General features: G+C 34.9%; 2 protein-coding genes across 2 annotated transcripts; both read right to left on the minus strand.

The window, feature by feature from the left end:
- Nucleotides 1-2,046: 2,046 nt before the first annotated feature.
- Nucleotides 2,047-4,979, minus strand: LOC149194034 (uncharacterized). Its single transcript, XM_089407515.1, has 2 exons — nucleotides 4,058-4,979; nucleotides 2,047-3,994 (listed from the first exon to the last, which is right to left on the minus strand). Exons 1-2 carry the CDS (start codon nucleotides 4,960-4,962, stop codon nucleotides 2,047-2,049), a joined length of 2,853 nt encoding a protein of 950 aa, XP_089263641.1. The 5' UTR covers nucleotides 4,963-4,979.
- A 15,776-nt stretch (nucleotides 4,980-20,755) lies between these two features.
- LOC149194035 (uncharacterized) lies at nucleotides 20,756-24,042 on the minus strand. Its single transcript, XM_089407180.1, has one exon. The coding sequence runs from the start codon at nucleotides 23,834-23,836 to the stop codon at nucleotides 20,771-20,773; it is 3,066 nt and encodes a 1,021-aa protein (XP_089263306.1). The 5' UTR covers nucleotides 23,837-24,042; the 3' UTR covers nucleotides 20,756-20,770.
- Nucleotides 24,043-25,453: the final 1,411 nt, after the last annotated feature.

Consider the following 25,453-nt stretch of genomic DNA (forward strand, 5'->3'; position numbering starts at 1 on the left):
TCAATTTTTTTCAAAAAGAGACCTAAACACTTGAACATGTGTTCTGATAAATTTCCACACTCTATCAACAATAGAATCCTTATATTTGATTTAATATTATATTCATGCAATATTTTCCATGCAGAGCAACTTGGTTGGAAATGGACATGCTATGAAGTATTATGTAAACCATGAAACTCAAGGTTCAAATCTCCCATGGGTCAAGCCAACAAACAAAAATCAAAATAGTATATTCATACAATATCACTAAGAAGAATATATTTTCCTCTTATTTATAGTCATCCAATGTGAAAGACACTCATAAACTAGTCTATGAGGTGATAAATGAAAAGCCTTGCTTACTAGAACTCTCTCTCTCAACAATTGGATCCTCATGGTCAAAATTATGGGTGAGAATAAAAATCATAATATTGGATATTATTTTGGGGTTATATATGGTAGAGTATGTCATTAATCTATAACCTATATCCATGAGTCTTAGTCACAACTGATCAATTTCTTGTGATTTTGAATAGTCCGCTTAGTGTTCATTGCATTTGGTGATGCTCACACAGGTGAAGGAATGAGATTGGAACTAGTGAAATGAATCACATAACCTTAGTCATCACTTCTAGGGATTACACCCACTAACCAATACTTCTCAAGAACTCACCCATCTTAAAACTTCTCAACTCATGTGTGCTTAACTATGTGGTTTTCCCCACGATCAATCCCTTTTTGCTTGCTACCCCATTAGCAAAACCTTAATAAGAATTGTGCTTGCGAACTATGAAATTAGAGTTTTATTCACTCTCTTTTATTTAAGCATTGAGGAGCTTTTACAATACAACATATTGGATATAATATCCTTATCATGTTCTCAAACTCATTACCATTAGCCTCATGTTTACAAGAGTAACACCCTAAGATTATCAAATACAATGGAAGTCATTACATCTCAATACAATTACTAGAACTATTTTTATAAAATCTAAGGAGAAAAATGGTGGAGCAATATAATGAGAGGTGGAAGAATATTCTCATACACATGTAGATATGAGTTTCGAGGATTTACCTCATAAAACATTTCCTTTAGGCACATATACATGATGAGGAGGAGTTCTACTTCTAACACTTGATAAGCGAGTGTTTTCTCTGGTTAAAACTATTTACTTATTTCCATATCATAACCCTCCCATGCTCCTAATGGACCATGCACATGACCTTTTATTGATCATTTTAAGTTTTGAATCACATATCATGACTCAAGCCTTCACATTAACTTTATTAATCAATTTTGAGTTTTTGAGTCACAAATCATCATCACATTACCCTGTCATATTTAGAAAACATGAAATAAGTCTAAACACCTAGATATAAATTGTAATATGGATCCTTGACCCAACCACCACTCAAGAACATCTCAATGAGACCCGGATCAAGTGAATAGGATTGTCCCTAAGACTACTAGTAGACTCATCAATTCAATGGGGCTGTTAAAACAACTCCCCGCAAGCATTGTTAAACAAGTAAGTCGAATTTCAAAGCTAAATGAACATTATATTGGTTGGAAAACGACTATGATGTAGGACGTCCACCATTCAGCGTAACCCGATAGTCTAAGGTTGTCATAGTTGAAATATGGATTTGGATTTTAAAAAAGGAAAGGATTATTCATAGATAATTTATGATGGTGGTATTTGCATGAAAATTGGGGATTACAGTGGTATGGAAGAGAATTTAGTATGGTTATGTGTAGTTATTGATTTTTTCAACAATTTATATTAAAAAAAAGTATTTTTATAATATTTTAGATATGTTACAGATTATTTTATTGATTATAATTGATTATTTTGAAACATTTAAATAGAAAATAAAGTATTTTTATTTGGAAACATTTAAATATAAACCAAAATATCTTTACAATTTTTTAAGAAAATTATATTCTCCATAGAAAACAAATCATCTTTACATTCTTTTTAGTAGGGAATGGATATTCTTCCTAGAAAACAAATCATCTTTATTCTGAAACATTCAAATATAAACCAAAACATATTTACATTCTTTTTATGTAGGGAATCGATATTCTCCATAAAACGTTTGTGATTTATTGGGGTGCAAACCCAATACCCAATGTCTAGCTCTTTCCCACAATATGAACATAGCAACCACTCCCCCAAATCCAATACCAACTCCTATACTCAATGCTAATAATGACATTTTTCCATCTAAATGACTTAGCCATCCCACCTTGATATTATTACTCTTACCATTGTTTCCTTCTCCCATTGGTGCTTTCTTTACATTACATGCACTTAAGGGACACCCTTTTAAGCATTTATTCTTTTGAAAAGATGTTACATTGAAAGTAGAAAATTGTGTCCCTGTTGAGATTGGGCCACATAGACTATTAAATGAAACATCAAACACTGCCAACATTGACAATTTAGAAAGCTCTTGAGGAATGTCCCCAATCAACCTGTTTTTGGACAAGTCCAATTGTTCCAAAGTAGATATTTCACTAAATGATGCAGGAATTTGTCCTCCGAGTTGGTTCCCTGATAAATTCAATAATCTCAATTGATTTAGGCTCCCTATGCTTGTAGGTATTCCTCCTGTCAAATTATTGCTTGACAAGTCAATTATTGTATTTATACCAAGCACATATTTGAGAGTGTACTCAAATCTTTTAATGATAATGGACAATGGCATGTCAATTTCAGAATCTGAAGATGCATTGATTGTAAATCCCTGAAGTCTCTCAAGATGTAAGGGTATTCCTCCATTGAATTTATTGTTGGATAAATCCAATACCTGTAGTTTGGTGAGATTTGTGATGGATTGAGGAATCCCACCATGGAAATTATTATAACTGATACTTAACACTCGTAAGTATTGAAAACTTCCAATATGTTGAGGCAGCTCACCTGTTAATTGATTTTTTCTTAAATCTATCAATACACACTTTGCTAAAGACATTGGAAAAGTTCCAGAAAAATTATTAAAGTGAGCTGAAATGTAATATAAAGAATCTGGAAATTTTATATTATCCAAAACTCCACTAAATGAATTTTTTGATATTCCTATGAGGTAAAGAGATTTGAGATTTCCTATGGCTCCAAGGATGATCCCACTCAAGTTTTTTTCTGATAAAGTCAAAGATTCTAGTGAAGCCAATCCACTAGCATGAGAAGGAATATTGCCACAAATATTATTCCTACTCAAATCTAGGGCTCTAAGAAATTTTAAGTGACCTATGCTATCTGGAATATGTCCAGTTAAGTTGTTTGAAAATAAATGCAAGTATTCAAGGGATTTGAGCTTTCCTATTTCCTGAGGAATTGTACCCGTGATCTTGTTGTTATTGAGGGCAAGAAATGTAAGGTTATTCAATCTTGTAATGGTTTCAGGTATAGGCCCTGTGAGCATATTTGAATGAAGAGCTAGATGAGAGAGATTACTACAATTTCCTATTTCGAAAGGGATAGAACCTGAAATATTGCCACGAACACAATTATAATCAGGTAACTCATAGGGCAACTCATAGGGCAGAGGACCACATGGGCCATGGATTGAAAGGTGATTAAGCTCCCGCAAATTACCCAACTCAGTTGGTACAATGCCCGACCATCGATTGTTCCCCAAATATAAAAACCTGAGGGACGAGCAATTTCCTAGCGCCGGAGGAATACTGTTATCCAATTTGTTAGAACTTAAATCCAGTGTCTCTAACTTGTGTAGCAACCCCAATTCCACTGGAATTCTGCCACTGATGTTGTTAACTGAAATGTAAATGTGCAATAAACGGTTCAAATTGCGGTGCGCTGGAATTCTTCCGCTCAAGTGATTGACACTTAAGTCGATGTGCAAAATCTGGGAGTAATTGGCGAGAGATGGAATTCCTCCACTTAATTGGTTGTCACAGAAGTCGATGAATGACAGCCGATTAGGATTGCCCAGAACCAGAGGTATGTGACCACTTAACTGGTTCATGGATAAGTCAATAACAGATAGACTTCTCATCATACCCCAAACGGAAGGGATTGAACCATTGAAAGCGTTCTCACCAAGCCACAACTCTTGGAGTGATGTGTAGTTGCTCAGAGAAGTTGGAATACTTCCACTCAGACCATTGTCCACGAAGTTGAGATGTTCCAAGTTGATTAGACGACCAAACTCAGATGGCATCGTCCCATTCAAGGAGTTCATTGAAATGTCGATCCATCGAAGGGCTGTGCAATTAGACAATGAAGCTGGAATACTTCCACTCAGACCATTGCCCCCGAAGTTGAGATGTTCCAAGTTGACTAGACGACCAAACTCAGATGGCATTGTACCATTCAACCAGTTCATTGAAAGGTCGATCCATCGAAGGGTTGTGCAATTAGACAATGAAGGTGGAACAGATCCCTCAAGTATATTGTAAGTGAGGTTAAGTAATCTCAGGGCTTTAAGCTGCCCTAGTTCAGGTGGAATAACTCCTGTAAAATTATTGCTACAAAGATTCAATGTCTGCAGTGAAAAAAGGCTGCCAAGAGAGGGCGAGAGGGTACCTCCCAGTTGTAATCCAACATCCACCGGATACGAGATTCTATCCAAGGAAATGGGAACAGGAAGTATTATGGCAATAACTGCTCTAGTGTGTTGCGGGCAGCGAATACCATACCATGAAGAACATACCTCCTTTGAATTCTGAACTGTCCAGTTGCACAACTTTCCCGCCGGATCGCTTTTGATATGATTTTTAAATGACAGAAGAGCGTCCAAGTCCCTTCCACTGTGACCTTCCTCCAGCGCATTACGTCCATTCCAAACAGAATCTTGAAATTGAGATTCAAGATGGAGATGATCAGCATATAAACCCTCCTCCAATGGTTTCCAGCTTGAATCTTTAATGTTTGTTGTAGCAACAACAAGAAGAGAGGCTGCCATGGTAACAAAAAACAGGAGCATCACCATGGGAGCAGCTGTTTTATGATCCATTTCTGGCTCTTTGAAACGCAAAAGTCTCTCAAAGTTGATGAGTTATGATTTTGTACACAGACATATATATAGAGGGAAAAGATATCGAGAGAGAGAAAAAATCTGTGTATTGAGCGGGAGGTATTGACGGACAGGTGGTCGTTGTCGATAAAGAAGTCAGTAAAGCTGTGTGGAGTGACTTGAAATGGCCGACCAGACCATATTGGCTTTCGTCAAGCACTAATTGAGCACTAAGTGGGCATGTTAGTGGACAATAGTGCAAATGAGAAACTAAGAGTGGTGTAACTAGATTTGTGTAGTGAATGTAGATAGGTTGTTTGCAACGTCCATGCCAAAACCTAGACAATTCAGAATTAGCTAGCAAGGCAAAGGTTTGGTCGTGGAACACAATGAGGGATTAGATTACAAAGTTAGTGTGGGTGTGGTGTCAACCAGGGAAGATCGTAGCCACAACGGAGCTCAAATAACTACCTAAGTTTTTGGGTATAATATCCAGGTTATAGAGCATCATGTTATGGGTAATGTCCTGTGTTGGCCATGGTCAGGTAGTTGTGAGTCATAGTAGCTAGCAAGGAATCGACGAGTAGGTGATATTCCATGACAAGTTGTGAGTAGAAGTTTCATCAGGGTTCAATCAACATAGCATGATATGATTGATGGTACCAACATTGTAGCCCATAGGATTGGTAGAGGTCAACCCTTGGAAGGGGAAAGGGAGTCCATACTAGTCATGGAATGGGTAGCAGAGTTTGTGGGTGTCTCAAAGGACCAAGACAAACCCATAGCAGTGCTAGAAGGAACTCATTCTTCTAATCTAGAAGATGGGTAGGAGGACTCATCCAAATCTAACAAGACTAGTTGGTTTGAGCTAACATTAATGGAGTCTCAAGAGAAATCTCCTAGGAGCATGGTTGGAAGAATTATATCTTTGGAGTACATTCCAAAGAAAGTAGAAGGAAATTCTTCTAGTTAAGAGGGAGTAGCTACAAACAAAAAATGGCGTGGTGATATTGGAGACAGATCTAGGTGGAGGAGATTCTCTCTAGGAGGGAGTATTTATTTTTGTAGCATGGGAAAGTGCTTCTACTTAGGCCTTGTGCCTAGGTGTGTAGAATTTGACCACATTCTCCTTAGAACACTTTCTCTAATGTGAGCAAGTTGCTAATGTAACTTAGCCTAAATATAACTTAGAAAAATAACATATTAATAGTTGGATTATTGAGATAGAAGAAACTTAAGAAAAGTAAAATAATTTACTTTAGTGAGTAATTTTTAATCTTAGCCATTGATATCAAGTAAGATGTGATCTAGTCTTGACCATCAATCACTTTGAAATTAGGGTTAGGGTTATGGATTTACGTCAATGTAAATTTATAAAATCAATGCTAGGGAGAGTGAGAAGGCACACCATACAGTGGCACTAGACATAGGAGGAGGAGGAGGAGGAGGAGGAGGAGGAGTGTGATAATTCAGTGTGTTGGGTCTAAAGAAGGTGTAAGGATTATCTAGTAAGACATAACTATATCAATCAAAGAATATCAAAGGATATATGTAGGGCTTTATTAGGTGGATAACTCTAGTTTTAATGTTTTATATGTAATTCCTTAGTTGGGCCTTTATTCGAGGATAGGAGCCCGAGTAGGTTCAAAATAATTTATTAATGAAGAGTTTTGATTGGGAAAAAATCTATGTGTCACATGTAATTTAGGTTAGTTATGTAATTATGTTTCTACTGAATATTTATTTAATAACCTAGTTTTGTTTTTATTAAGTAATCTGCTAGGAATTAATTTATAGGTGTTGGGTTTTGAAACTAATAGGTAGGAATGACCTACCGTGTTGTGTCATGAGCTATAAGGTCATTTTTCAAATTCAAAATATCAAGGAGATTCATTGAGGCAATAAATGGAAGGTTATGTATAAGTGTGTCCATAATTGTGTAACATGTAATGAACTTCCTATCAAGGTGCCATCAAGAATGGAAGAGTCTAGCAAAACGAGATCAAGTGGTGATCTCTAAACACTCCTCCTACCAAAGGTGGGAGGCCTTGAAGGTGTTTAGAGTGACAGGTTTCTAAATGGTCCCTTATGTTGCTTAAGAAGATGTTTGAATAATGAGGGGTATATGAAGTGTAGAAATTAATGTGTAGATCCTAAACTGATCATGAAATTTACTAAATCAAAAGACTAGAATCTGCTTCGACTCATTTGCAGAATTCAATTCATGGTCAAGAAAACAATTCAATAACATGCATTAAGATTCAGCACGCATACACAAAGATTTATCAAGGGGAAAATAACTGCTCAAAACCCCTTACAATCTATATTGCATTAATCAAATAACCTAGATGAATACAATATGCTCTACTCAACCTTGAGTTAAACCTGCACGTATATCTTCTATCCTCTACTTGACTGGAAAACCTTGGCCAATACTTAGCCAAATTTTTTCCTTCCCAAGCTCTTATTTCCTTGCACTATTCCTCAAGGAATTATCCCCTATTATTTAGGAAATTCCTCAATCTAGATTGTGACATTCCATTAGTTCCTTCTATGGCTGAATGCATGACCTATACAACTTGGAATAGTTTACAATTGATAGTACACTACCCTTGAACTCCACTCTCAACTAGGTAACTCTAATTTCATGCATGGATGAGCTAATTTAGGTTGATTGATCAGTTAACTGGCTGAACATTGAAGTTGCACCCTACTACTAGACCCCCCACTAATTCCTCCAAAATTTGGAACTAGCTTAACTGACTATAACTCAATTTAACTAAATTAAATTAATACAACTCAAATTTACTCAACCTAGGCTCCTTAAATTTAGGAATCATTTTACAAAACTCAAGTTCCCTCAACTCGAATTTACTAAGCTAACTGAGTCATAACAACTTAGCTAACTCATTCAAGTCGTTTGTTGATGTAAAATTTTGAATTTCTCCTAATTTAACCAAGGGAAAATTAAATTAGGATTTTTCTTGCTGCATTTTCATTAAGTATGCAAAAAAATGTATCAATACATAAAATAAAGCCAAAAAAAAACTTTAATGTTGTTTTAATGGTTGAAACAACCCAAGTTTTTTTAGGTCTTTGCACATGAAATACTAAAAGACATAACATCCTTCCACTCAAAAGTCATAGGGCCTTTCGTAAGTTTTATGAAAGTGGGGTCTCAATCTATCAAAAGAAAACTAGTGAAGGTATGAAAGGAGGGCTATAATGAGGTGTATTGGGCCACATCCTAAAGAAACTAGCAACATTTCCAACAATTGTTCAAAATCAACTCCCGGTATCACCCACATATCTGGAGACCCTGTTATCACCCTATAATTTGAAGGTTGTAGGACAAATCACAAGAATGTAACATCAAACCAACTTCAGGATGGGAATCTAGCCCTTCCAATCCTAGAGAGGGATCTCTCTGTAAAATTTATCTTTGTTGCTTGAAAATATTAGACTAGTTATGATTGTACTTGGGTTTTGGGTTTTGGAAGACTTATTGTATTCAATTTAATTAGCATCTATTGGGAAATGTATTCAAGAGGTAAACTGGATGGTTGCATCAATTTTTCACAGAGTAAACTCAGGGCAAGTTAGGAATATTTACTAGATCTTTCAGAATAATAAGTGGATGATGGCAGAACAATGAAAACCTTCAGCAGAACTAAAGAGCAATTAAGAATTCTTTAGTGTGGCATTCAGTCCATTAGGTAGAACTAAAGAGCAGTTAAGAATTCTTTTTCACATAGTAAACTCAGGGCAAGTTAAGGAATATTTACTAGATCTTTCAGAATAATAAGTGGATGATGGCAGAACAATGAAAACCTTCAGCAGAACTAAAGAGCAATTAAGAATTCTTTAGTGTGGCATTCAGTCAATTAGGAAGAACTAAAGAGCAGTCAAGAATTCTTTAGTGTGGCCTTCAGTAGAAAACATACAGATTGCAAAAGCAGACAGAATAAGGTACTCAAAAGTAGATCCTATTCATCACATTTTCTGTTTTGCAATTGGAATTTAGATGATTACGGTGAAGAAATGACAGTGAAACACTTTAACATAATAAAAACATCACGAGTATTTAAGCCACAAGAATCCTATGAATGGTCTGCTTAGTATTGATGCTCCAGTGCTTTAAAGAAAACTTACAATGGTCCAACAGATCACTAATATTTCTGATCTCCAACAATCCACCTTTAATACTTGAAAAGCAAAAGTATTTAAACAAAATTTACAAAATGTTTACAATAAATGTTGTCTCTAACAGACAAGACATTTTTAGACTATAGATGAACTAAAAGCTCTAATTGTTGCAGATTAATAGTTATTGTGGAATGTGTTGTGTAAATTTTGTTGTTGTGGAAGTGACAACAGGTAGGATGTGGACCCAAATTTTTGGTTATGCTGGCATGTATCTCTCTTTTCTTAGTAATTAACTCAACTGCTTGCTGATCCTCTAACTCCCTCACTGATGGCTGATCCTGTGACTGCCATGTTGTTTTATCATTCATTAATGTCACAAAATATTTTGGAAAATATATAATAATATATATATTTGAAATAATTTTGAATAATATTTCCAAAATATTTTAATTGAAATTTATAATTAAATTTCTACAAAACCATGTGTTGTTTCCAATCCATGGTTTTGTTTTCTCTTTCCATGAATTCACAAAACCATTTGTAGTTTTGTTTCAATTACTCCTTCCTCTGTAAATTGATTTTATCTGTATGTAAATTCCTTTTACCCTTGCAGAATACCTGGATGGTTTTACAAAACCATGTGTTGATTTGTATGGTTGGAAAAGTATTCTCACTTTACTCTTTTACTTTCACCTGCAACATGACTTTACACCTGTAAATTGATTTCACCATACCTGTAAATTGATTTCACCTTAAACTTTTATAGTGAAATGCATTTACATGAATGTTATCTTTGCTCTCTTGTATATTAATTTCATGTGAAATTTTCTCTTTTACTTTCTCTAATAAATTTATGGCATCCATGAATTTTATTTCATGTTTCATTGTAAAACCATTTTACCTTTGAATCTCATTCCACAACCTTAGTCTCATATTGCCTCTAGTTATATAATTTTACCTCAAGTATGGTTTCACCTGTAGCTCTGAAATATTACCGCATTTTATATCTCTGTATTTCACTTGAAAATAATCCACCCTATATTCTCGTAACATTTATAAGATTCAAAACCAAAAAAATTAATGGTTTATCACACCGCTTTTGATTTGTAGGTGGTATTTTTCAAAGGACGCGACATAATGTGGAGCTACCACGTAGCAAAAATGTGGGTTGGGAAAACCACTAATCTCGCATGCTTTTTGAGTGTTAAGTGTTGGATATGGAATTTTAACTCTTCATGTATTTTTACGAATCTCGAGGAAAATAAAAATGAAGAGATAGTATAGGCTTGCGGGGAGAAATTAATATAAAGTCCAAAACTTTATATTAATAGGGTTTTTTGAAGTAAGGGGTAAAAAGAGGGATTATATATATATATATATATATATATATATATATATATATATATATATATATATACACACACACTTTATGGGATTTATCCCACATTCACAAGGGAACATTCTTCATGTTGGTTTATATAAGACCATAGTTACATTGTGTTTTGACAAGATAAGCCCAAGGCTACCCACTTGTGCTTGGTGTTAGGTGTGATAGGCTTAGGTATTGTGAATGCAGGTCACATGGAGATGGAGTGGGAGCTAAGCTTTCAAGTTTATTTTTTATGCAAATTTCAATAAAATCCAAGGCCTTAAAACCAGAAGCTCTGTAATACATAGCCTTTTTGTCACACAAACTTATTCTTAATGTTTTGAAAGCAGGTATTCGGCTTATGTTGGGGTGATATTCAAATGAATTAACAAGGAAAGTGGGTGATAAAGCAGGAAGCTGAGTAAAGGATGATGTAAAATAGAGAGGAAGTGGGGCAAGTCAGCAAGCTAAAAGCTTCATCATGAGAGCAACAAATAATATTTGAATCATTAGATTTCCTATAATTATAGGACCCTAACATTGGCTCCAGCTTGGGGATGGAAGTCTCCTTGGAGGTGCCAAGAACCGCAAATATCTGAGTTTATAGATTAGTGCCTTCTCCATTGGGTTGTTCCCAAATCTGCAACCTGTTCTGCCAACTCTCAAACTAAAATCAAAACCACTCTGCATACTGAACATTGAACTACACACTGAATTGAAAGTTGAGAAGAAAATTGAATTTGAAACTAAAAAAGTGCTCAGAGTCCTGAGCTTATTTTCACCCTGCTACCTACCTTATATTGTTGAAAAACAGGCTGACTTAAATAATACAGAAATGCCAATGAAGTCAGTCAAGCAGCTGCAGAAATAAATGGACTGCTTGAATGATTATCAGTAACCTCAGAAGTATAATTTGATCATGTGTCCACATAATCAAAGTTGTGATATATAATGGCAACTGTTGATGTATTTGGTCCTTATAGAGAAAACATGTTTGAAAACTTGAGCTGAAAAGAACCTGCATGTAATCTGCTATAGGACCAACAAAAGCATATTGTATGATATTTTCTTCTAGGCCTTCAATGACTAATTGATCAGTTGTATCCTCAATATTAAACCTTGAAACTACTTCTTCAGTTTTGTACTTGAAAGCATAATCATCCTCAATCTGCCACTCAGTAGTACAATTTCCTCTTGCTTTGGAGAAGGAAGATTTTCCAAGAATTATTTAGGATCTCGGAAAGTATATGACTGAATTTGAGAATGCAAAAGTTTAATGCCATTTTCATATTTTTGAGCAACTAACTCAAGAACACATATTTTAAGTTTAGGAGAAAATTTTCTTGATTTGAAAATAAGAAACTCAGCTCTTAAAAAAACTTCGTCAAGCTAAAATTCTAATAACCCATCCCTGAATTCATTTAAATTTTCATGAAATTAAAGGTTTTCCACAAACCCTATCATCCTGTATCACCATTAATGCTTTAGAATATGGATTCTTTGGTTATGGAATCGCTCTAAACTTTGAAGCTATAGATCTTGAACAATGGAGTCGCCAGGTGAAAGGTACAACCTTCTGGTGTCTAATCATTATTCACCATCAACAATCAGATCTGAACTTTGACGCACTTTGCTGAGGAAGATAAAATGTTCTTTCGCCAGCTGAGTCGCCACTATGTTATCACCCTATAATTTGAAGGTTGTAGGACAAATCACAAGAATGTAACATGAAACCAACTTCAGGATGGGAATCTAACCCTTCCAATCATAGAGAGGGCTCTCTCTACAAAATTTATCTTTGTTGCTTGAAAATCTTAGACTAGTTATGATTGTACTTGGGTTTTGCATTTTGGAAGATTGATTGTATTCAATTTAATTAACATCTATTAGGAAATGGATTCAAGAGGTAAACTGGATGGTTGCATCAATTTTTCAGAGTAAACTCAGGGAAAGTTAGGAATATTTACTGGATCTTTCAGAATAATAAGTGGATGATGGTAGAACAATGAAAACATTCAACAAAATCACATTTTCTATTTTACAATTGAAATTTATATGATTACAGTGAAGAGATGACACTGAAACACTTTAGCATGAGAAAAACATCACCAGTATTTAAGCCACAAGAATCCTAAGCTTAGTATTGATGCTCCAATGCTTTAAAGAAAACTTACAATGCTCCAATAGATCACTAATATTTTTTATCTCAAACAATCGACCTCTAATACTTCAAACACTTCAACATAAGAAAAACATCACCAATATTTAAGCCACAAGAATCCTATGAATGGTCTACTTAGTATTGATGCTCCAGTGCTTTAAAGAAAACTTACAATGCTCCAATAGATCACTAATATTTTTTATTTCAAACAATCGACCTTTGATACTTCAAAAGAAGAAGTATTTATACAAAATTTTCAAATTGTTTACAATAAATGTTGTCTCTAACAGACATGACATTTTTAGACTATAGATGAACTAAAAGCTCTTTACAATAAATATTGTCTCTAACAAACATGACATTTTTAGAATATAGATGAACTAAAAGCTCTAATTGCTGCAGATTAATAGTTTTGGTGGAATGTGTTATGCAAATGTTGTTCTTGTGGAAGTGGGAGCAGGTAGGATGTGGACCCAAAATGAACTAGCAGATGCAGATGTACCTCTCTTTTTCTTAGATGTATCTCTCTTTTTCTTAGTAATTCACTCAACTACTAGATCCTCTGCCTTGATAATTTGAGACTTCCCTCACTGATGGCTGATCCGGACTGCATTAATGTCACAAAATATTTTGGAAAATATATATTTGAATAATATTTCCAAAATATTCTAAATGAAATTTATAATTAAATTTCTACAAAACCATGTATTGTTTCCTGCTTTTGTTTTCTCTTTCCATGAATTCACAAAACCATGTGTAGTTTTGTTTCTATTACTCCTTCCTCTGTAAATTCATTTCATTTTATCTGTATGTAAATTCATTTTACCCTTGTAGGATGCTTTTACAAAACCATGTGTTGATTTGTATGGTTGGAAGAGTAATCTCACTTTACTCTTTTACTGTCACCTGCAACATGATTTTACACCTGTAAATTGATTTCACCATGCCTCTAAATTGATTTAACCTTAATATTTTATCATGAAAATTTACATGAATTCTATCTTTTCTCTCATATACATTAATTTCATGTGAAATTCCCTTTTATTTTCTCTGATAAATTCATGGCATCAGTGAACTTTATTTCATGTGTCGATGTAAAACCATTTTACTTTTGAATCTCATTCCACAACCTTGTAAAACCATTTTACCTTTGAATCTCATTCCACAACCTTAGTATCATATTTCCTGTAGCTATATAATTTTACCTCAAGTATGGTTTTACCTGTAGCTCTGAAATATTACGGCATTCTCATATCTATGTATTTTGCTTGAAATTAATCCACCCTATATTCCCGTAACATTTATAAAATTCAAAACCAAAATAGTTAATGGTTTATCATACCGATTTTGAGTGGTAGGTGGTATTTATGCGATATAATGCGGGGCTTCCACGTAGCAAAAAGGTGGGCAGGGAAAACCACTAATCTCACATGCTTTTTGAGTGTTAAGTGTTGGATGAGTTGAGTGCACGATATGGAATTTTAATCGTTCATTTATTTTTACGAATATCGAGGCAAATAAAAATGAAGGGGGTTTAATTCTTAGTGCAGGATTTTGAGTGTTAAGTGTTGGATGAGTTGAGCGCATGATATGGAATTTTAACCGTTCATTTATTTTTACAAATATCGAGGCAAATAAAAATGAAGGGGGTTTAATTCTTAGTGCACGGTGGGCCATTGGTTGACTTTACAGGGGGAGAAGTAGAGTAGGCTTTTTAACCATTCATTTATTTTTACAAATATCGAGGCAAATAAAAATGAAGGGGGTTTAATTCTTAGTGCAGGGTGGGCCATTGGTTGACTTTACAGGGGGGAGAAGTAGAGTAGGCTTCCAGGGAGAAATTAATATAAAGTCCAAAACTTTATATTACTTTATGGCCCATAGTTACATTGTGTTTCAACAAAATAATAAGCCCAAGGCTACCCACTTGTGCTTGGTTTTTTTTTTCCCGTAGAAAAAGTCTTAATTTTCATTATAGGAGAAAATTACATTTTGTATATGCAAAGCATCACTTGAGTGAGGCATTGCCTATTCATAAATGGAAAACCTTTTGTGCATTCCTCCACGCAAGGAGTATATGAGAATAAATAAATAAATAAATAAATAAAATGGGTATGTAAACCCCAGCAAACCTACAGAAGTAGGAGCCCAAAGAAAAACCCATACCCATTACAAAAAAAACAGTAAAGAAAGTAGTGGTGCAGCCCCAAGAGAGAGGCGGCAGACTAGTCGTTTGGCTCAGACCTGGCACCGAACCACCACCAGCGAAAGATAAACTCCTGAGGAGAGAAATCGAGACAGGAAGCTCTAAATCTGCTAGCCGAACAAAAAAGATAGGCATGAAATGGGGAAGGAAGCAGCCAGGGTAGCCACTCCTCCGCCCCCCCCCCCGCCAAAACTCTCCTCCTGAAATAGACAAACCAAAAGTAAAAATAGTTGCCCCATACTTCCACAGCAGCCTTCAGAAGCCCAGCACACCTAGTCATGTTGCAGCAGCGCGAAACAAAAAACACAGAGACGGTTAGGACCTCCACATCCATGTTCCCTCAACGCTCCAATACAGTAGAGGATGGGCCAATGCACATCCAAACAGCACCATCTACTGTAGCGAGAAACCCATCCGGTCCTGGCCAAAGAAGCAGAGGCAAGACCAGGGGCAGAGATGGCTAGGTTCAGCCTCCTCGTCCCCGCGCAGTAGAAGAAACCCTAGAAACCAGTTGCCACCTCTTCGTTGTTCTCTACTCCATCCTCCGTCCACTTGTGCTTGGTGTTAGGTGTGCTAGGCTCAAGTATTATGAATGTAGGTTGCATGGAGATGGAACGAGAGCTAAGCTTTCAGGGTTATTTTTTATGCAAATTTGAACAAAATCCAAGGCTTTAAAACCAGAAGCTCTGTAATATATAAACTTTTTGTCACACAAACCTATTCTTAATGTTTTGAAACTAGGTATTCGGCTTATGCAGAGGTAATATTCAAATGAATTAACAAGGAAAGTGGGTGATAAAGCAGGAATATGAGTAAAGGATGATGCAAAATTGATAGGAAGCAGGGTGAGTCAGCAAGCTAAAAGCTTCATCATGAGAGCAACAAATAATATCTGAATCATGAGATTTCCTATAATTATAGGACCCTAACAGACCCTACAAATATGTGGGAGACTCAAGGAGGCCTATGATAATATTTTGTCTAAGCCTTTCCCCTTCATGAATTTCTTTTCACCACTAGCATTGTGACACTAGATTATGGTTGACTTAAAGTTCCCTAAAAGACAACATTCTATGTTTCAAATGAGAATCACCAAGGGGGCTTATTTAGATGCCTACCACCATGGTCCTAACTTAGAATATAATTTCTTTTGTGACCCCATAATTGAGGAAATTAATGTGTTTAAGTTAGGTTACTTTTAAGAGCTTATGAGTTTGGGATGATGACCCAAAACTAGTGTGACTTAGAGTGTGAAAAAAGGTGAAGTTCAAGTAGTCTACATTTAACATTCTGATTCCCCCAAATCAGTTTGGGAATAAGGGGAAGAGCATACTAATTAATTATGAAGTAAAATTCTTGCGTGTGGGATGTAGTGGGTGTAAAGTGTCAAGTAAAAATCATAATTTTTTATCATATTTTAGAGAGATGGATATCGTGGGATCCTTTACTTTCCAATATGATAATACTATGTGTCGTGTACCTTTCAAGAAAGAAAATGTGTGCATATAATGGGATGCTTACTATCCTCCTACAACATTACGTGGTTTAACCCCTAATCCTAAAGGTAGATGAAAATGGACTTCAAAGTTTTCCTAATTCAGGAAGGCCATACCCAACAAGGAAGTGAGCCACTTCTAGTCTCCATCCTACAATTGGATGAGCAAGAAAGTAAAGGTTATCAATGTGGAAAGAGAAAATAAATTCTTCTATTGTAGTAGTTAATTAAATAAAAAATAGCCTAATTTGTTAAAATTTACAGGAGTGGGGGAAAATTATTAGTCATTATCACCCAACTCAAAAACAAGGATAAAATTAAAATGTTTTGAATGTGAATCCACAAAAATTTTTGTTGATAGACATGGGGAAATCATTGCAACTGTATTTTTGATATCCATGTGAATCAGCCTAAAAAGGAAATAGAGTTGATTTTAAGCACACATAGGCTATGAGGAGGCCTGAAATGAAGGTAACAAAAATTTAATGAGAAGTGACAAAAAATTACATAGAGCCTTAAAACAATAGAAATGAGTAAGAAAAGAAAGTGGATTCACCAATTTGTTATGAGGATTTTGGAGCAAGGACGTCCCAAAAGTCACTCTATTGCAAGGTGGTTGTCACCTGCATAGAGCTCACAAGAAAATGGTTAGAAAGGAATACACACAAACAAATAAACAAAGAAACTATATATAAACAAGATCTTGATTTCCAACGTTAGAACAAAGAAAACAAAAATGGAGGTAGGGAAGCAAGAAACATTTTTTATTCCTTTATGAAAAGAGATACAATATTATCTCAGAGAAGCTAAAGAGAATTAATAGGGAAATGGATGTATAATCCTCCCGAAGGAATTTCCCTTTTCTCCCTCTCTTTGTAAGAATTATCTTTCCTCCATAAGTTCTTTGAGAGCTCTAATGGTGAACTCTATGAACACAAAGTTATCCCAATTGCGAGATAATTTGGCAGCATAAAATTTCTTTGAACTTCCTTCTCCTAATGGTCCCAAATGAAATGATATTTATAGGCCCTATCTCATGCCTTAACTCCCCTTGGCTCATTAATGAGATTTCATCTTTGAGTGAGCTAGTGGGAGACAAGGGGAGTCCTTTAGAGGCTCCTTAACTCCACTTCGATGGTGTAGTCGCTCAAGACTGAGCTCTTTGACAGAGTCCATCCACTTGGGGGTTGCACATTTGATTTTTTTTGGCCTATGCAATATTGAAATCTTACCTTTATGGATTTTTGTAGTTATCGAAGAAATAACCGTTGTTATCCATGTAAACCTACTAATATGACCGTGTGATTTTATTTTTTAAATGGAAACCTTAGGAACCTTTAGTTTTTTCTTTATTTTGTTGTGTTTTATAACAATCACTAGTGCATTTTCACATGCCATTCTTCAATGTTGAGTGCCCTCGATAGTGCAGTTGAGTGCACGATTTTTTAGTAATAAAAATAACAACTAGCCTTGACCATATTCTCTAACTAAAATATTAAATTCTTTCATTTTCATCCCTAGAAGCTTTAGTGTGAAAAATGGAGTTTTAAATACCCTTTCAATTTTTTTCAAAAAGAGACCTAAACACTTGAACATGTGTTCTGATAAATTTCCACACTCTATCAACAATAGAATCCTTATATTAGATTTAATATTATATTCATGCAATATTTTCCATGTAGAGAAACTCGGTTGGAAATGGCCATGTTATGAAGTATTATGTAAACCATGAAATTCAAGGTTCAAATCTCCCATGGGTCAAGCCAACAAACAAAAATCAAAATAGGATATTAATACAATATCGCTAAGAAGAATATATTTTTCTCTCATTCATAGTTATCCAATGTGAAAGACACTCATAAACTAGTCTATGAGGTGATAAATGAAAATCCTTGCTTACTAGAACTCTCTCTCTCTCAACAATTGGATCCTCATGGTCAAAATTATGGGTGAGAATAAAAATCATAATATTGGATATTATTTTGGGGTTATATATGGTAGAGTAAGTCATTAATCTATAGCGTATATCCATGAGTCTTAGTCGCAACTAATCAATTTCTTGTGATTTTGAATAGTCCACTTAGTGTTCATTGCATTTGGTGATGCTCACACAGGTGAAGAAATGAGACTGGAACTAGTGAAATGAATCACATAACCTTAGTCATCACTTCTAGGGCTTACACCCACTAACCAAGACTTCTCAAGAACTCACCCATCTTAAGACTCCTCTAACTCATGTGTGCTTAACTATGTGGTTTTCCCCATGATCAAGCCCTTTTTGCTTGCTACCCCATTTGCAAAACCTTAATAAGAATTGTGCTTACGAACTATTCAATTAGATTTTTATTCACTCTCTTTTATTTAAGCATTGAGGAGCTTTTACAATACAACATATTGGATATAATATCCTTATCATGTTCTGAAACTCACTACCATCAGCCTCATGTTTACAAGAATAACACCCTAAGATTATCAAATACAATGGAAGTCATTACATCTCAATATGATTACTAGAACTATTTTTATGAAATCTAAGGAGAAAAATGGTGGAGCAATATAATGAGAGGTGGAAGAATATTCTCATACACATGTAGATATGAGTTTCCAGGATTAACCTCATAAAACATTTCCTTTAGGCACATATGCATGATGAGGAGGAGTTCTACTTCTAACACTTGATAAGCGAGTGTTTTCTCTGGTTAAAGCTATTTACCTATTTCCATATCATAACCCTCCCATGCTCCTAATGGACCATGCACATGACCTTTTATTGATCATTTTAAGTTTTGAATCACATATCATGACTCAAGCCTTCACATTAACTTTATTAATCAATTTTGAATTTTTGAGTCACAAATCATCATCACATTACCATGTCATATTTAGAAAACATGAAATAAGTCTAAACACCTAACATTATTTATTAAATCCTTAAATTTATTGCAACATTAAGATATTATTTATATATATATAGGCATATATAGGCATATATATCATAGGTGTGTTATACATACAATAATTAGATATGTACACAAATATGACCATGTCTTTATGATGTGTGTATATTTAATTTAAAATACAAGTCAAAATTACCGTGGAATATTATGATGTAATCCAAATCATGTATGGAAATTCTATATCAAACACATAACTCAAACATTAACTATTATGTTAATTTTACACTTACTAAATTTGTGTTATCCCTTTAAAATTAAAATCAATTTAAAAAAAAACAAAAAACAAAAAACAAAAACAAAAACCAAACCAAACCCTCTACCACATAAACACCTAACACCTTAATCAAGAGATTGATTACCATAAATGTCCATCTACCATAAACCAAAGGAAGGTAATATAGATTCTCTATTTACTACCCATAAACCAAAATCTTAAAAACTAAATCTATATATGGAAACTTTCTAAGGGCTTTAGCACTCACTGTGTCCATATACCATGCCCAATAGGAGGTAATAGATGTTTCCTCCTTTATGACACAAAAAGAAGATATTTTAGAGATTTTCTTTATATTCTTTCAATATCATTATCTAGAATTGCTTGGCTTATAACCATAATTTTTATAAAATTATTCAAACTATATTATTATTACAATCTCTATTATAATTAAATATCAAATAATCATATATTTTTAAAACATATAGAAATATAAAACAAATTTTAAAAATATATTTTTTTTAATGTTAAATTAAATTTAACTTTATAAAATTTGATTTTAAAATTTAACCTAAATCAAATACAAACCAACCAATTTACATTTTATAAATATAAATACTCGTAAAGATAAAGATAAAGATATAAATAGTAGTATGGATACTTGACCCAACCACCACTCAAGAACATCTCGATGATACCCGGATCAAGTGAATAGGATTGTCCCTAAGACTACTAGTAGAGTCATCAATTCAATGGGGCTGTTAAACGACTATGATGTAGGACGTCCACCATTCAGCGTAACCCGATGGTCTAAGGTTGTCATAGTTGAAATATGGATTTGGATTTTAAAAATGGAAAGGATTATTCATAGATAATTTATGATGGTGGTATTTGCATGAAAATTGGGGATTACAATGGTATGGAAGAGAATTTAGTATGGTTATGTGTAGTTATTGATTTTTTCAACCATTTATATTAAAAAAATAGTATTTTTATAATATTTTAAATATGTTATAGATTATTTTATTGATTATAATGGATTATTTTGAAACATTTAAATAGAAAATAAAGTATTTTTATTTGGAAACATTCAAATATAAACCAAAATATCTTTACAATTTTTTTAACAAAATTATATTCTCTATAGAAAACAAATCATCTTTACATTCTTTTTAGTAGGGAATGGATATTCTTCCTAGAAAATAAATCATCTTTATTCTGAAACATTCAAATACAAACCAAAACATATTTACATTCTTTTTATGTAGGGAATCGATATTCTCCATAAAAAGTTTGTGATTTATTGGGGTGCAAACCCAATACCCAATGTCTAGCTCTTTCCCACAATATGAACATAGCAACCACTCCCCCAAATCCAATACCAACTCCTATACTCAATGCGAATAATGACATTTTTTCATCTAAATGACTTAGCCATCCCACCTTGATATTATTACTCTTACCATTGTTTCCTTCTCCCATTGGTGCTTTCTTTACATTACATGCACTTAAAGGACACCCTTGTAAGCACTTATTCTTTTGAAATGATGTTACATTAAAAGTAGAAAATTGTGTCCCCGTTGGGATTGGGCCACATAGACTATTAAATGAAACATCAAACACTGCCAACATTGACAATTTAGAAAGCTCTTGAGGAATGCCCCCAATCAACCTGTTTTTGGACAAGTCCAATTGTTCCAAAGTAGATATCTCACTGATTGATGTAGGAATTTGTCCCCCTAGTTGGTTCCATGATAAATTCAATAATCTCAAGTGATTTAAGCTCCCTATGCTTGTAGGTATTCCTCCTGTCAAATTATTGCTTGACAAGTCAATTATTGTATCTATACCAAGCACATATTTGAGAGTGTACTCAAATCTTTTAATGATAATGGACAATGGAATTTCAATGTCAAAGTCAGAATATGAAGATGCATTGATTGTAAATCCCTGAAGCCTCTCAAGATGTAAGGGTATTCCTCCATTGAATTTATTGTTGGATAAATCCAATATCCGTAAGTTGGTGAGATTTGTGATGGATTGAGGAATCCCACCATGGAAATTATTATAACTGATACTTAACACTTGTAAGTATTGGGAATTTCCAATATGTTGAGGTAGCTCACCTGTTAACTGATTTTTTCTTAAATCTATCCATACACACTCTGCTAAAGACATTGGCAAAGTTCCAGAAAAATTATTAGAGTGAGCTGAAAAGTAATATAAAGAATCTGGAAATTTTATATTATCCAAAACTCCACTAAAGGAATTTTTTGATATATCTATAAGTTGAAGAGATCTGAGATTGCCTACGGCTCTAGGAATGATCCCACTCAAGTTGTTTTCTGATAAAGTCAAAAATGCTAGTGAAGCCAATCCACTAATATGAGAAGGAATATTGCCAGAAATATTATTCCTACTCAAATCTAGGCATTTAAGAAATTTTAAGTGACCTATGCTATCTGGAATATGTCCACTTAAGTTGTTTGAAAATAAATACAAGGATTCAAGGGATTGGAGCTTTCCTATTTCCTGAGGAATTGTACCGGTGATGTTGTTGTTATTGAGGGCAATAAATGTAAGGTTATTCAATCTTGTGATGGTTTCAGGTATGGGCCCTGTGAGCATATTTGAAAAAAGATCTAGAAAAGAGAGATTACTGCAATTTCCTATTTCGGAAGGGATAGAACCTGAAATATTGCCACGAACACAATTATTATCATCAGGATACTCATAGGGCAGAGCATCACATAGGCCATGGATTGAAAGTTCGTTAAGCTCCCTCAAATTACCCAACTCGGGTGGTACAATGCCCGACCATCGATTGTTCCCCAAATATAAAAACCTGAGGGACGAGCAATTTCCTAGCGCCGGAGGAATAATGTTGTCCAATTTGTTAGAACTTAAATCCAGCGTCTCTAACTTGTGCAGCAACCCCAATTCCACTGGAATTCTGCCACTGATGTTGTTAAATGAAATGTCAATGTGCAATAATCGGGTCAAATTGCGGAGCGCTGGAATTCTTCCGGTCAAGTGATTGCCACTTAAGTCGATGTGCAAAATTTGGGAGTAATTGGCAAGAGATGGAATTCCTCCACTTAATTGGTTGTGACTGAAGTCGATGAACGACAGCCGAATAGGATTGCCCAGAACCGGAGGGATGTGACCACTTAACTGGTTGGAGGATAAGTCAACATCAGATAGACTTGTCATCAAACCCCAAACGGAAGGGATTGAACCATTGAAAGCGTTCTCACCAAGCCACAACTCTTGGAGCGATGTGCAGTTGCTCAGAGAAGTTGGAATACTTCCACTCAGACCATTGTCCCCGAAGTTGAGATGTTCCAAGTTGACTAGACGACCAAACTCAGATGGCATCGTCCCATTCAACCGGTTCATTGAAAGGTCGATCCATCGAAGGGCTGTGCAATTAGACAATGAAGCTGGAATACTTCCACGAAGACCACTCCGGGACAAGCTGAGATGTTCCAAGTTGACTAGACGACCAAACTCTGATGGCATCGTCCCATACAACATGGGGTTATATGAAATGTCGATCCATCGAAGGGCTGTGCAATTAGACAATGAAGGTGGAATACTTCCACTCAGACCACTGTCGGACAAGCTGAGATGTTCCAAGTTGACTAGATGACCAAACTCAGATGGCATCGTCCCATTCAACATGTAGTTACCCGAGAAGTCGATCCATCGAAGGGCTGTGCAATTAGACAATGATTTGGGAATAGATCCTTCAAGCATCTTATTAAAGCTGAGGTTAAGTAATCTCAGGGCTTTAAGCTGCCCCAGTTCAGGTGGAATCACTCCTGTAAAATTATTGCCACAGAGATTCAACGTCTGCAGTGAAAAAAGGCTGCCAAGGGAGGGCGAGAGGGTACCTCCCAGTTGTAATCCAAAATCCACCGGATACGGGAATCCATCAAAGGAAATGGAAACAGGAAGTATTATGGCAATAACTGCTCTAGTGTGTTGCGCGCAGCGAATACCATACCATGAAGAGCATACCTCCTTTGAATTCTGAACTGTCCAGTTGCACAGCTTTCCCGCTGGATCGCTTTTGATATGATTTTTAAATGACAGAAGAGCATCCAAGTCCCTTCCACTGTGACCTTCCTCCAGCGCATTACGTCCATTCCAAACAGAATCTTGAAATTGAGATTCAAGATGGAGATGATCAGCATATAAACCCTCCTCCAATGGTTTCCAGCTTGAATCTTTAATGTTTGTTGCAGCAACAACAAGAAGAGAGGCTGCCATGGTAACAAAAAACAGGAGCATCACCATGGGAGCAGCTGTTTTATGACCCATTTCTGGCTCTTTGAAACGCAAAAGTCCCTCAAATTTGATGAATTCTGATTTTGTACACAGACATATATATAGAGGGAAAAGATATCGAGAGAGAGAAAAAATCTGCGTATTGAGCGGGAGGTATTGACGGGCAGGTGGTCGTTGTGGCTAAAGAAGTCAGTAAAGCTGTGTGGAGTGACTTGAAATGGCCGACCAGACCATATTGGCTTTCGTCAAGCACTAATTGAGAAAAATCAAGACAAGTAGGCATGTTAGCGATGTAACAAATTTATTTATTGAAACCCATTCAATTGCCAGGAGCACTTTGATCATCATTCATTGGAGCTCATATAAAGTCATTTTACGGGTGGGCGAGGCAATAACATATAATATTTATGAGTAAAAGAGTTATTTTTGTATTATTTTTTAATAATAATAAAACACTTGGCTATGCCATAGACCTGCACACTTTAACGATGGTTTCAATGTAAATATGATCGTTGTTTGAATTAAGTGCTAAATAAATTGACCTGGAACAACCTTTTGCATGTTTATTGCCACAGAGTTACAGACGACTCTATATTAAACAAATAATTTATTAAAACTTTCTTCACCGCCCATTTTTCGGTCCTGTTATGAGTTATTGCTCCGCAAAGACCGCAAATTGAGTGGGAGGTATTGACGGGCAGGTCGTCGTTGTGGCTAAAGAAGTCAGTAAAGATGTGTTGAGTGACTTGAAATGGCCGACCAGACTACTTGAGACTTGAGATATTTGAGTGACTTGGAGCAATAATTCACAACAGACCCCAAAAATGGGCGGTGAAGAAAGTTTTAATAATTTATTTGTTTAATATAGAGTCGTTGCTCTGCAGGACTGAATTGACGGGAAAAGATATTCAGAGAGAAAAAATTTGCGTATGGAACGGGACTGAATTGACTGGAATTGACGGGCAGGTCGTCGCCGTGGATATTGGCTTTCGTAATGCGGTCTTTGCGGAGCAATAATTCATAACAGGCCACAAAAATGGGCGGTCTTTGTGGAGCAATAATTTAATTGACGTATACTATTATTTAGCACTTAATTCAAACAACGATCATATTTACATTGAAACCATCGTTAAAGTTAAAGCGTTCATGTCTATGGCATATCCAAGTATTTTATTATTTATTAAAATATAATATAAATATAATTATTTTATTCATAATTATTATATATTAGCAATTGCCCCAAAGTGTTATTATATATTAGCAATTGCCCCAAAGTGTTAGAGTGTTCATGTCTATGGCATAGGCAAGTATTTTATTATTCATTAAAATATAATATAAGGATAGCTATTTTATTCATAATTATTATATATTAATAATTGTTCTAAAATGTATAAAGAATGTAGATAAGATTTTTAAATTGGAAAAATTGTAATTTGGTTTTCATAATTAATTTAAGTATTTTATATTATATTTTTTCAATGGTTTTAATATTATATGTTTGAGAATTTTTGTTTTGCCATTTTATCTAATGCTAGAGAGTTTAGAGTTAAATAAATTATATAGTAATTCATGTCTTGACCTGTTGTTTATGAGTTTGAATGAGTTAACTTTCCTAATTAAAATGGAATAAACAATTTGATTGAAGAGTAA

The sequence above is a fragment of the Pinus tabuliformis genome, chromosome 2_2 (genome assembly GCF_031772625.1).
Source record: "Pinus tabuliformis cultivar Carrire ecotype Pingquan chromosome 2_2, CPIR1, whole genome shotgun sequence".
In the NCBI taxonomy this organism is placed as follows: Eukaryota; Viridiplantae; Streptophyta; class Pinopsida; order Pinales; family Pinaceae; genus Pinus; species Pinus tabuliformis.

Bases quoted from the DNA above. Each gene is read 5' to 3' on its own strand.
- LOC149194034 (XM_089407515.1), bottom strand. From the start codon at position 4,962: ATGGATCATAAAACAGCTGCTCCCATGGTGATGCTCCTGTTTTTTGTT. The intron at 3,995-4,057 runs GTTGTGGCTTGG...TATGATGAGAAG, and splicing joins AACTACACATCACTCCAAGA to TCTATCTGTTATTGACTTAT.
- LOC149194035 (XM_089407180.1), bottom strand. From the start codon at position 23,836: ATGGGTCATAAAACAGCTGCTCCCATGGTGATGCTCCTGTTTTTTGTT.